At 33.5% G+C, this 14,374-nt stretch overlaps 1 protein-coding gene across 8 annotated transcripts in view; it reads right to left on the bottom strand.

The window, feature by feature from the left end:
* Positions 1–3,556: 3,556 nt before the first annotated feature.
* LOC108974865 (fibulin-1) overlaps positions 3,557–14,374 on the bottom strand; it is a gene marked incomplete in the record, with an annotated part of 39,504 nt that continues 28,686 nt past the window's right edge. For all 8 annotated transcript variants that reach the window (XM_018942961.1, XM_018942963.1, XM_018942964.1 and 5 more), the window contains 4 exon segments: positions 3,557–3,781; positions 3,844–4,074; positions 4,143–4,797; positions 4,893–5,030. In XM_018942961.1, coding sequence (XP_018798506.1) covers positions 3,619–3,781; positions 3,844–4,074; positions 4,143–4,797; positions 4,893–5,030 — 1,187 coding nt within the window.

Here is a 14,374-nt window from a genome sequence, read left to right as displayed (position 1 = left end):
TTCTCTTTGACACCATGTCTGATATCCCACGTGATCTGTCAAATACTAATGCATGAAAATCCTAACCTCAAAAAAATCACCCGATATAATAAAATTTTAAATACCAAATATTATGACCAACAATTGTCAAAATCAGAATACAATTGCTCAATCAAACATGTGGACCACTAGTCACTACGGTGGTGACTTTTTAACGAAAATATGGTGTAATATATGAGATATATTGGGTAGTCGAAAAAGTCTTTTCGTATTTTTAATCAAACTTCAACTTGTATTTATTTATACTTATACTAATAACTAAATAAACAAATATGTTCCATTTTGATAGACCACTTCTTGCCATATTTCACAATTTTGAAATTTCTAGAACAGAAGCGAGTGAACCATTTTTGTGCTCCACGAGCTGATATAGCATTGTCTATGTAAGCATCACAAATTTCATTGGTGGCTTTTTTCTTCCCGATTCCCTTTTCTTAAAATCCTTAAAAAAAACTTTTCTAAAATGAACTTTAGCCTACAACAAACCGTATTGAATAGCGAAGTGCAACTGAATATGCACAAATATTTTTCTAATTAGGTAATAACTACACATATCCAACATTTTCTGATCATAAAAACCGTTAGACAAAGAATTAATGTGCAATTAATGTGAATTCTTAGTTATGTGCTTTAGTTTTATCGCACCAGATTTTTGGAGTTCTTCATATATTTAATTTTATATATTATTTTAATAAATTAATTTGTTTAATTCTTGCTAATTTAAAAGAAGAATACATGAACTAATAATACAAATCAATAAAACATCATGTAGTGCATATTTCATTATTATATGCAGTTATATACCAACAAGGTATATTCCGTGCTTTAGTTTTGTCGCACACTGTATATATCTGCACAAAGTTAAATTATAATATTAGGTTGCCAAAAAAAAGTCTCGCGGTATTTCTTGCGGTATTTGTATTGAAGGAGGATGGAGTCATGTGTAGAAGTTCACGCAAGTGAGGAAAGTTTTCTGATCGCCATTCACGTGGGAGTGGCCAGAAACGATTCTTTTACATATGACTCAAGCAGCTCACGACTTCCGGTCTTTGACCAAGTATCCTCTGGGTAGCCTAAGAACATCCGTTCGAAGGTGAGCTAAAGTGAGAAGGCGAAACATTCCCTGCATAGGGTTGTGCGCTGGGTTTGGGACCCGCCACGTAAAAAAACCACCCCAATGAAAACCCAACAACAGCCTCGGATGAGAGACCCCTGGCTTCGCTTAGAATCTCCAATTGGCGCCAAGCAGCGAAAAGAAAGAACGACTGGTGCGCTGTTGTGAAGTCGGTTATTATCGCGTAAGCGGTGTCTACGCCAATAAAGAAGAAGAAGATTTGTATTGAATTTTCAATTGTTCATAAAATTTTTTTTTGATGACTCATGCCCAGCATTTGACCGATGCGACGGCTGCTACTATGCCGGTCTTTTTCGACCAATTCAGCGGTTTTATCGCAATTTTCGACGACAGGCCTTCCGGAGCGTGGCTCATCTTCGACCACCCCTACACCAGAACGAAAATGTTGAAACCATCGTTGTGCGATGGAAATGGAAACTGTATCGGATCCATAAACTGCACAAATTTTATTGGCGGCTTGAAATGAATTTTTGCTTTTATCATAATAGTACTGTAAAATATGCCGTATTTTCTCTTTATTTTGTTCCATGTTTGCGACGCTGTAACTCACGAACGACTTAAAAGAAACGACAACAATCAAACACGTGTTAGCGCGTGAAATGAGCTTTCCAAAAAGGTATAGCATGACCCGATGCGACGAATAAAATTAGAACTACGCGCTCTCAGCGCCAACTAGCGAAAATACCGCAAGACTTTTTTGACAACCACGATAGGTATACTGGATATAATTACTATAGTTTAATGCGGAAACATGCGAATTTATTCCAAGAATCACCCCAACTACCATATAATACATAGAATGATTTTGGTATATCATATTTTATTCTAACCAACCTTATACCAACTATGCCGGTCCGTATTTGTAATAAACTTGTATATGGTATTAATAATATCGTATTTAATAATATGTTCCGGTTATCAGTGGTGTTTTTTGCCTCTTATAATCCCTATATAGCCATTTCTGACTTTCCACTTGTACTTAAACCATTTCAAACGGTTAAACTTTGTCTTTTAATGAAATGAAAGGAAGGAATTGTCTTAAAAATTAACTATGTGGAGTAGCGCTGAATAGGAATAGAATTGATCAAAATCCACTTAATATAGTAAATTCCAAACCTCTGAATGACCTTTTCCACATCAGCTTGATATATTAAAATTCTATATATTTCTATCCTATATATCTCATTTCTGGATCTTTTTATACACTTTTCGCAGATAAGAACTAAAACAGTGTATAGTGTAGTGATTAAACCAAGTGAGACTATGACCGATAATATAAGTTTATAAGACACCAAATTGTATTATAATATTTTCACGATTTTTTCGAAAAATGAATATTGAAGGCTTTCCAAAAATTTTTTATACTACATACAAACATACATTACTCATACATTTTTAACAGCATGTTGCCACAGTGTATAATAGTTTAAGGTATATAGGTTTTTATAAATCCTATGTATATATAAATGATCTGTATGATGAGACGAGCTGAAATCTGAATGTCTGTCTGTTCATCCGTCCGTCTGTGCAAGCTGTAATTTGAATAAAAATCGATATATCGTCATAAAATTTTGCACACATTTTCCTTGGTTGAATCGGGAGGACGAGTTTGTACATGTCGCAGTCGGACCACTGCAACGCCCACAAAACGCCAATAATCGAAAACTTGTAGAAGGCCGTAACTAAGTCATAAATAAAGGTATAAAACTTTAATTTGGCACACTGAACTGCAATTATTTATGTCACCTTCGGTTTCAAATTTAAAAAAAGTGGACATGTTCTCTCCTCCTAACACGTTTAAAATATATAATATATATCTCAAAAAATTCAAGCAGGGTCCTATAAATAATTTTTACACCTCTTGCGACAGCGTGAAAATAAGTGAAAGTGCGACGTTTGAGTGTTACATCCAGGTCGATACAAGAAGGATTTATAGGAGCAGGTGTCAGACTTGGACGATGGGAGTGGCACCGCCCACATTTAAAATTCCATCCAATTTTTTCTAGTATACAAAGAAAGTTGGTATATATCGGGATAAATTAAATAAAATATCGGGATTCATAAATAGTGGTTTTAAGTATACCATCTCTTGTTAAACTAGTACCATATATTCAAGCCCTTAAATACCGGAAATATGGAACAAACATATTGCCTTTTTACCGCAAATATCGGTCAATGTGTGAGATACGCAATAGAAATTAGGAAAGAGTCCCTTCCTGATAATAAGGAGTATGTCTGTATGGTAAAAATGGATTGAAGCCAAATTACATATCTCATTTGAGGATGATTTTAAAATAATTTTCACTAATGTAGTTATGAAAATATTAAACAGAAACATGATTTCTTACCACAATATTATCCTAAAAAATTTCAAACAATTAATTTGATTCATAAAAACCGCAATATTCGTGTATTTTATATGAATATTGTTTTTTGGTCCAATTTTAAAAGGTGTACTGTGACACTAAAATAAATATTTTGGCAACGCTCTTTCCCCTCGGCATACCATTTGTGAAAACCGTCATACCGAGTTCTAATTCAATATCCTGCGGGCCTTCCAAAGAACGTTTTAGTTGTAAGTGAACCTCATGTTTACTCTTAACAGTGCTATAAATTATTCGAAAAATTTAAAAGTATTGAATGACTATAAGATGATCAAAATAACTTACTCAAAATGATTATCCGACGCTTTTTCGATATTAGCCGACGCTTGAATTTTTATAATTTTCAAATCAAAGTCGATCTCATCATACCATATAGGTCCACGAAGCGTAAACACAATTCTGCCTTCTGGCGGTATCATAAGTTTTGAGACCAGTGTAATGAAATTGTAAGTATAAGCAGATGGTTTGCTATAGCATTCGTCGCCCTCACAGAGATTGTTGATCAAGCGACACCGACTGACGATAAAAAGCATATATTAAATGATATATTGTTTTAAACTAAAAAGTATTTATTATTGCTTTACTTTTTCTGATCCGGATCATTTATATATCCATACTGGCAATGTATGGTTGTACATTTGTAACTACCATGTATATTCGTGCATATATCGTTATGCCCCGTACAAAATTCTCCAGTTGCGCACTCGTCAATATCGCGACAAGTATTTTTGTCCAAAGTCAGCGTATATCCCCGTGGACATGAACACTCATATGATCCAGGTACATTATTGCAATAGCCCATACAGAGTTTGTACGCTTTGTGTACTTCGCATTCGTCTACATCATTGCATGTGCGATTATCGGCACTTAACTCGAATCCTTGGTTACAAGTACAACGGTAACCTCCCCAATAATTAACACACTTCTGTTGGCATAGACCCGGAATTTCCTGGCATTCATCCACATCCAAACAAATGCGTTTGTTCGCTTTGCTCTTTTGGAAACCAGATTTGCATTCGCAATAATATGATCCTATGGTATTCAGACATAGAGCATTCGAGGGACAAACGGGTGGATGCCCTTGGCCACATTCATTAATGTCTATGCAACGGCTTACGCCGTCACGCACTCGTAAAAGCTGATGTCCAGATGGACATGAACAAATATATCCACCGTTGCGGTTTCGACAAATCTGATTATCAGCACACTGATGTTCTCCGGTTGCGCACTCGTCAACATCTATGAATAAATAGAATAGATAAAAAAGAAAATTAATAATGAAACTAAATTTTTTGTTTATTTTGAAACTTTATCTGCGTTTATCGAAGCATTACCTGTACATTCTGTGCCGTCTGAAGTGGATTTATAGCCCGCCGTGCATTGTAGCAAGTTTTGACAGCGGTAGGAACCATTTGTATTAATGCAACGTTGATGTGAGCTGCAAGGGCTTATCAAAACGCATTCATTGAGATCTGTTAAAAAAATTATTTATGTCATATAGTACATATGATAAAAGTAATTCCACAAAAATCGAGCGTTTTTGGAACTAGTGCTTTCATCTATCTTGCAGGAAAATACAGAAATTAGGAAATGACACAAATAAATTCATCATCATATTAGCCCTGATGATAGTCGATATTTCTCATTATTGGGACGGAATAGAGTCAATTAAATTAATTGTTATATGTTCATTGTAATCGAAATATTTTGAGTAGTTTAATGGTATGCCTAGAGTTACTGAGCATAGTATATTATTACCGAAACTAATTTTAGGAGGTAGAGCCCCATTACTTTCAAAATAACAGCGATGTTTTTCACACAATCCACCCTAGCAATTTCACGAGGGGAGTTACTGCTATTATTGCAAAAATAATATCAAATACCATGAGAATAGAAAAAACATACCTTAGTAGAGCAACAGCTGAATTAAAACGAAAAACTCATATCAAAAACAAGTAAGGGACGCTAAGTTTGGTGCAACCGAATATTTTATGATCTTGGAACTGTAAAATTCAAATGCTTGGAAATACTTTAAAGTATAAAACAATCATATAGAGTAAAGTCAGCCGGATGTTCGCAAATCCTGATATTAGTTATATAGGGCCTCGGTCAAGTTTTTGCTCAAATTCCATCAATTGAAAGCACAGAGATACACTGTTATGAGCAAAACACGCTCTCTTATTTTTATTGGGGTAACTCACATATTGGCAGATATATACGGTCACCCAGACAGTCGTAGTTCTTTATATAATATTATTTATTGGGGAGTAAAGGAAGTATTGGTCCGATTCAACCCATTTTTGACATCCTGACGTACCAATATAAGAAAAGGATTATATCTTAATTTCGGTTATATATATATGTATATAGTATATCACAAATTGACCAACATTTTCGATCAAAATTGAACTATAGGTACCGAGGTCCAAATATTCGGTACCAAGGGACTTGAAAAGTTTTTATTGTAATTGAACAGTTTTTTTTAATAAGGTGGCACATACTAAAGACATTATTCGTGCAAAGTTGGATCCCGTTAAATAATTTGTTCTTGATATGTGTACAGGAAACTGAACGAGTCAAGTGGAATTTAAAGTCGTGCTATATGAGAAGTAGTTGTGGTTGTTATCCGATTTCGTCCATTTTCACAATGTGTCATAAGAATGTAAAGGGAATGAGAAGAAATCGTACTAACTTTTATCAAAATCGGTTAGTCGGGTCCCGAGATATGGGATTTCAACAAAAAGTGGGCGGCGCTAAGCCCATTACCCTGTTTTCACACTGGCTCCCGTAAGTCTATCTCATAATATCTCGGTGGTAAAATTTAATGTCTCAGGCATATTTAGTTATTGATTAGGTGAACAAAACTATAAACTATGTAGCAGCTGGTTGCAAGAGTCAATACACAAATCCTTAGCTCAACTATCGGCAGACAAAACAGATGATTACTCTGTACGAAATATCTTAAACGTCTAGCATGTCACGTTGTCCCATTAAAAATTAATAGTAACATATAGACTAAAGGTGATTGTGCTAAAGCAAATGCATTCCAATCTGAAACTGCATTCCAATCTGAAACTTTTCGCCCGAATGAGAGTAGTGAATTCGTTTTCCTCAGTAATGTCCAACATGACTTGTGAACTTGAAAATGAAATTAATCAACTCATAATTACGAAAGCACCAGGACTTAATCTAATTAAAGCTTAAGTATTAAAGCAGTTACGATACAAAAAGTGTCTTAAAACTTATCTATCTTGTCAATTCACCTGACACACTTTCCAAGTCTTCGAAAAAGTTTCTGAAGTGGTTATAATTCCTAAACCTGGAACGGATTCCCATACAGTGTCGTCATATAGACCAAAGAAGTTTTTAAAAAACTAATTATCTAAAGATTAAAATGTATGACTAATAAAAAGCTGTTAAACAAGCAGTCAACAATAGAGCCAGAGGCTCCCTGATACATCAGAAATACTGATACTTATCGTGACCTAAAGGTGAATACAGTCGTCGAAAAAATAAGATTTCAGGCAGAGGCCGCTTCAAAAGACATAATAAACCGATTTTGAAGATTATCAGTTCATTGGGTGAATGATCAGACACATACCACACCTCGTGAAATAAATATTTCGTCGAAATTAATTTTTCTGTTAAAGTTATTGGAAGTTGAAATTTAGAACATGATAAAATTGTAGAATTATATTCTCACAAACTACTAGAGATAAATCAATGAAATTTGAAAAATAAAAATGTTCGTGCTATATTATAGATATTTTTTCACGATCCATTTGTTTAAATAATAATATTTTTCATAATTTTTTATTAAACAATTGAAATTTTTCATGTGTCCTTCACAGAAAAAAACCTCAAAAGTATGTGGCACAATGCAGAAAATATTCGCTTTTAAAAATTTTAGTTCGTTCTTGCCATTCCAAAGATATTGATGTTTTTGTCCCGTCTTCCGCTCTAAAAACGCTAGGCACATCGGTCGACGCATTGTGCGCTAAGCTTCCGAAATATATGCCGCAAGAAAAACATCAAATTAAACAGGAAAATAATCGAGCTATTGATGGAATGAGATTACTTATTAATTAAATTATTGTCAAATAATACCTACATATAGCAAAATGTGTAATGATACAGAATTAGAAAAAATAATATAATTTATGTATCTTTGCATTTTTTCATTGAGATAAATTTTAGAGTAAAATTTTTTTAGTGTTAGAATCATAACAATTGTTTCTCAATGCGTTAACATGGTTATAATTAATATTTAATAATATGTATGACATAAAATATCTTAAAACTTAATTATGTTTTAAGTAATTTATGTGAAGTTTTTTTAAATTTGTAATGTAATGATAGTTGATTCATTATTTCAGAAATTTTTTTATTCGAATTTTCATGTCAATCATTGAATTTGATGGTTAGTTTTTACTTCATTACCTTATTCGGGAGCTTCTGGAATTTTTTTTCATATGCATCATGATATACTTGAGAACAGAAATCGAAATCTATTGTCACAAATGCATTTTCTGCCCATTCGAAAAGACTTTGAGCACTTGATATCTGATTCCCTGCAATACAGTACCCACCTCCCCATATTATAACTGGGTATCGCTAGGAAATTCCACTCAGCTGCAATTCCGAAATTTTTTTTTGTATTTTGATATTTCAAGTTTTTGCTTTAACCCATATATAGTATGTTTAGAGCTATTTTCTGATCTAACGCATATATTGTATACACCATTTTTGTCGGCTGAAATACATTCTGGTGGTCTAAGATAATGGAATTTCGATTACCCAATACGTGCCTCATATATTTGTAATTTTTACAGTAGATCTTGTAAATTTCAGAGACTTAGAATTTTGAAGACTTAGTCTTTTGGGTAACCTTCTACAACTGTTTTATTCATGTTCAACATAATAAACATTTACAAAAACTATGCAAAGAATATAAATATATATATTTGAAATATAAATACATATACTTTGTTGAATAGTCTCTATACATCTTCGAACGACATGAATGGCAAATGTGTTTACTTATGTACGCGCACTGTCAGTCATTCCGCGCCAGGCGTCAGATTATGAGCAGCGCGTTTTATAAGCGCAAAGGGAGACAAAAAATGCAATATATGCCGAATGGCATAAATGGGAAAATTTTTTTGCAGATTATTAAAGTTGGGCGAAAATGTTTGTCCTGACTCTCCAGGTACTCGGAGACAACTGACCAGCCGCTTGTTCGTTAGCTAGGAACGCCATTTACCGAATATAGTCGGTGCGCGCACGCTCCGAAATACAGTCGTGGAGGGAGAAAATCAGTGCCATTACTTTCCGGATAAACGCCGTAGCTATTATCATCTTTTTCGAACGTCCGGCTGATTTTAATCTACATGATTGGTGATTGTATGTTAGGTACCTTAATGAAACCGAAGGAACATTTGCTTAGTATATTTTATGATAATAGTTAATAGATAAAATCGGGTCGAAACCACCCCATCGTCCATATATTACTTTTAATGATTGTCCTTTTCTAACAAATCTTATGCCGAATCGGCCCATATATGTAAGTTATATGTATATATATACAAATATATATAAAATTGTTTAGATTCCGATCCTCTGGTTGTACTCTTATATCATAAGCTATTTCTCTGGATTTGATTCTTGCAAGTTGCATCCAATTTAGCCCTTCCTTACTTCTTTAATTCATTGTAGTTTTTTGAAGTAAACTTAATAATTTTTTCTGTTTATATATATAAAAATTTCGCACTGAATGGTACATTTTTAACAGTACTTATACTCGTAGATATCTCAGTGAATATTAGTAGAGAGAGCTTTCTTTTATGAATATTCTATTTTGTACAGATAAAGTTATTTAAACCTTGTGTTGCCACCCAAAAAAAAATCACACTGTCTGCCCTACCCTGGGTACCCGTACGCAAATTTGTGCATATAAGTGCGTTATACGTAAAAATAAATGAGTGCATTCTATCAGGATCTATATGTATAAATGTATTTCTACTTGAATGTACAATATAAATTATGTACAGACACCTTCATAGTCCTAAATCAGGCATAAAACGCGCACTGCTCTAACGTAAATTTCTCGTTTTTGCGAAGGTTTGGAAACAGGTCGCTCTCTGAATTCCCTTGTACTTCAGGAATGTTCAAGAATGCCGTGAAATGAATATAAGCTGTATAGTTAAGTTGACTCGCTGCAGTCTTTGGATAGTTCGTTGACTTGTGTTCATTACATACCGATATTCGTAGTTATTTATTTATTGCAATACTATTGAAAAAATTTGAGAAGTCATAATTGTATTTTATTTATATACCTCAGATAAATAAAACGATGGAGTACTTATCGAAAGCACAGTTTTTGAGGTAACGTAAATACAATAAATACACGATTTATTTACCCCGATGGGTTTTTAATTTTATCGAAAATTGAATGCGAAAACTATGAATAAAATAAACATAAAATATGAATAAAATAAAATAAAAAGCAAAAAGAAACGAAGCTGTAACACTTCTTATTACGATGCACTATGATTACGAAATTTCTAATCAGATCACAAAAAAACAGAAATGATTTTGTTTTATAATCAAACAAAAGCTGGCGTTGACTCCATGGATCAAATGTGTTCGAGGTACTCCACCTAACGACGAACGTGTAGATGGCCGCTGGCTTTCTTTCTCAACATCCTCGATATTGCAGGTATAGCTGAATATGTCATCTACAATTAGAATAACAGCATGCTTCGCAAGAAAACAAACAGACGAGGACTTTTCCTTCGACAATTGTCAGAAGAATTAACAATGCCGATGATCGAACAGCGAGCCCCGAATCAGCAAATAATGCGAAACCACTCTACCAAAATCGCAGTCGAAAGTTTCTTTGAAAGCCAATAGTAGTGGTGGTACCCAGAAATGACCAACGTTGAGACGCCACTGGGAGAAGAGTTGTTGTTGGATCTTGTTACATTTGTAACGAGCTGCCTATTCGCAAACGCCGAAAGACACGGAAATCCTGCGTTGAGTGCGATAAGCCCGTATTCGATAAGCATTCGGTGAACATTTCTAAATGTTTACATTGCAATGATTTATGTTTTCTTCATTTTTTAATTAATTCCTAAAATTTAGTTATTCAAATTTACTTGTTCAAATTATTACCTATACTTCACTGTGCAAAAAGCAAAACATTCATTATTTTTTTGTAACTTCATGTCGCGAAATAAAATTATTATTATTATTATATACTATATTTTAACAACAAATAATTAAAAATGAACACAATGTGTTATAGTTATCATATAGATACTTATTTACTCCTTTTAGATATAAAACAAAATTATAATCATAATGTATTAGATGAACTGCGCCGAACTTCTGTCAGGGTAAACGGGTACCCGGGTGGCTGAGACGTGTTTTTATTTTCAAATGTAACATTTCTGAAGATAGAAAAAATTTAAATTATGTATAATGAACAATTCGCTAGATAATCGGTTAAACCATGGGGGTCCAAGATAATTTTGGCCTATCTTTCTTAGAAAAAATACTATTAAACAAAATGTTGGGTGGCAACGCAAGCGTTAAATTAAATATATCAAGGCGACACCGCACTGTTTTAAAAAAGGACGTTACTTTTTTCTGATTTTTCGTCGGATTTCAAGGCTGGAATTATAGGTGTTGATACTGGTTCCAAGAAACATGAAATTATCTACAACTTCACAGTTATTACTGTCAATTGTGAAGTAGAGGCGCGAATGCGATGGCTGTTTCTTTAATGGCTGGAGATATTTCGTATTGTCGTAGTTTACCACCGGACCCATTCGCTTCGATTTTTTTGTCTAGCTTAGAGGCAACAAAAACTAAAGGCGTGTTTTGATGCCAATAATATCAATATCAGCGGCTTACGTCAGGTATTTTACACTTTTGTAAAATACTTGTATAGTATCTTGCCTATTTAGTTTTGCGGTTCCATTCACGCTTTACTTTGACTGACACATAGATTCATAATCCAACAAAAACAGCAAATTGCTGATTCTGAGGAGTATTTGAGTGCTCTTTAATCGTAATAAAACCGAAATTTTGCGTCGGTGTGTGACAATAGAAATATGGCTCTATCACTTCACACTGGAGTCCAATCGACAGTCATGTACCATCCTCAAGCGTGGAAAGATGGAAAAGTCGGCAGACAAAGTTATAGAATCAATTCTTTTGGGATGCATGTAGTATAATATTCATCGACTGATTACATACACTGCACTGTGTATTTAGTTGTAATTCCATTATACCATTCCCAATATTTAGAGAAGGTATTATTTTCGAGGAAGGACAGTTTGAAATTTACTCATATACTTTATCGTTTCCGTCTAAATATTGCACAGAGAGCAATGCTTTGAAGATATTTCTGTATATCTCAAATTATAATAGGCCTTTTTATCAACAGCTATTGCGCTAATTTTTCGCATTTGCATCCTTCGCTCATAATCTAGCAAAGTAACCGCAATGCCTTGACGACGAAAATTTCAATGCCACTTGTGATAGTAAAAAATATCTGACGGGTTCGTCCGAAAATAAACTGCCTTGTTCAGTAGCAACAATCATAATAACCCATAGTAATCACAATAACCCTAAGTATGCATGCATACGAAAACTACTGTTCCGCATTAGCTCTATGTTGTTATTTTTTTTACTTATTTCTTTCTTTTTTTGAAGTAATCGAATAATTTTTACATGAATTTTGAATATATACTTATGATTTGAAATATTATTTTTGTACTGATTAATTGTATTGAATTTTAACGTAAAGAGATAAATATGTATCCTATGTCCGTCCCCTGGTTCTAAGCTACCTCCCCACCAATTGTCAGCTAAATCGATACAGACATTCTTGAGTTATAAATGGTGTAATTAACACGACGTTCTTTTATATTTTTATATAATATATCATTCTGACAGCAAAAGGTTCCATTTGAAAGACACTGTAGTATTACGCAAGCTTGAATGACCGCCTGAAATCTAGGTCTGAACAAAAGATTCTTGCAACCTCTTTTAGTCATTTCTAATTCGGCTGTGGAATCAGCGGAGCATATCTGGCGAGGTGAATGCTCCTGCACCATCAACTCTCTTTTAGTGTGACATGAAAACTTCTCTCCTTAATAAAGAGTGATACTATGTGGTTTTTCTAATCCATCAATCCCTTATTTTCGAGCTATTCTCGAAGGTCTTTGTGGAGAATTGACCTAACAGCCGGAACCTATTTTTCGACAAATTTACTGATTATTACTCAGAATTGGTATCGTAGAAGGATTTAAAGTAGATATAACGCGGTAAAAAGGTTTTTCATTCTCTGTTCATATTACATGTTTTAAATTAAAAGCTTACCCAAGTGTTCCATACAAGTACATACTCGTACATATAATTTTAAGCTAGGAAAGGCATTGGACGTCAACGTAAGGCCACCCACTTTCTTTTCAATTTGCTCTTAATTTATTAAATTCTTATCGTTCGTTAAGTGGCTATACCAGTGTGACCCTTTCAAAAACAATTTTTTTTTTTTTGCTTTTTCGATAGCTTATATTTCCATAAATATCCTGGGAAATTGGTATCTTGAAAATTTTTTGGATGGCAACGTTCTAAAGAGCGACCGCTCGGCGATGCAAGCATATAATATAAGTGAAACTTTAAACGTGTTTTTCTCGAAACGACATTTTTCAAATTGCTGCCGTCATAACTCAACTGAGTATTCTTGAATATATTTACTATACAACGACCTACGAATTTTTTGATTGGTTGAAAATTATCAAAAAAAAAAAAGGATTATTTTTTTCAACATTACGTCATTTTGTTAATTTTTGATATTTTTCAAAGATCGTAGGTCATTATATAGAAAATATTTTTAAGTTTATTAAACTTCTCAAATTTTTTTGTTTCAGCTACTCAATCGGCCGGAATCATGCCACCAGTTGGGGCACTTTTTTTGTTTGGCCTCCGAAGAGAGCCCATAACACCGTTATTTTTTAACATTATCGTAAAAAAAATCTTAAATTAGAGCTGAAAATATACCTTATTACGTTCAATGAAGTTTGAGATATTCAATGGCGTATTTCTTGAGTTAACACATTAAACTTGAAAGTTTTTATGTTTCCAGCTTGTGCTTTTATTTGCAAAAAAATTTTTGTCTAAATGTGATGGCACTATGATAATTTTGGTTTGCTTTATTATAAAATCTCTGATCTACATTTTGTTTTTAATTATTTATTCTAATTAGCAATTAGATATATTATATATTATACTTTTTAAGGTGCGCAAATTTTGGAAAACAATCAATACATAATTAGGGTGTGTTGGGACATTGTGGGCAATAATCAATCAAAAATTGTCCCTCGCTTAAAATAAATAAAATAAAAAGGCCATGCAGGCCCATATCGTACAAAAACGTGAGTCGTACGAAAACAATTACCAAATCCAAAGTAAACAATAAAGCAGATCGAGAATGGCTCAGATATTAATATATAATATATTACCTTTACACATCTTTATAACAAAAAACCACCCTTGACAGTTAATGTGTTAAATGGAATTTGTGAAGTCCAAGTAAATAATATACATAACAAAACACAATATTTAACAATAATGATGTTGAATTAAAAAAAAAAAAGTTCTAATTTTTATACTCTCGCAACAAAGTTGCTAAAGAGAGTATTATAGTTTTGTTCACATAAAGGTTGTTTGTAAGTCCTAAAACTAAAAGAGTCAGATATAGGGTTATATATACCAAAGTGATCAGGGTGACGAGTAGAGTTGAAAT

Source organism: Bactrocera latifrons, unplaced genomic scaffold, assembly GCF_001853355.1.
Source record: "Bactrocera latifrons isolate USDA-ARS-PBARC rearing strain unplaced genomic scaffold, ASM185335v1 scaffold_598, whole genome shotgun sequence".
In the NCBI taxonomy this organism is placed as follows: domain Eukaryota; kingdom Metazoa; phylum Arthropoda; class Insecta; order Diptera; family Tephritidae; genus Bactrocera; species Bactrocera latifrons.
This window is presented reverse-complemented; position numbering and strand designations above follow the sequence as displayed.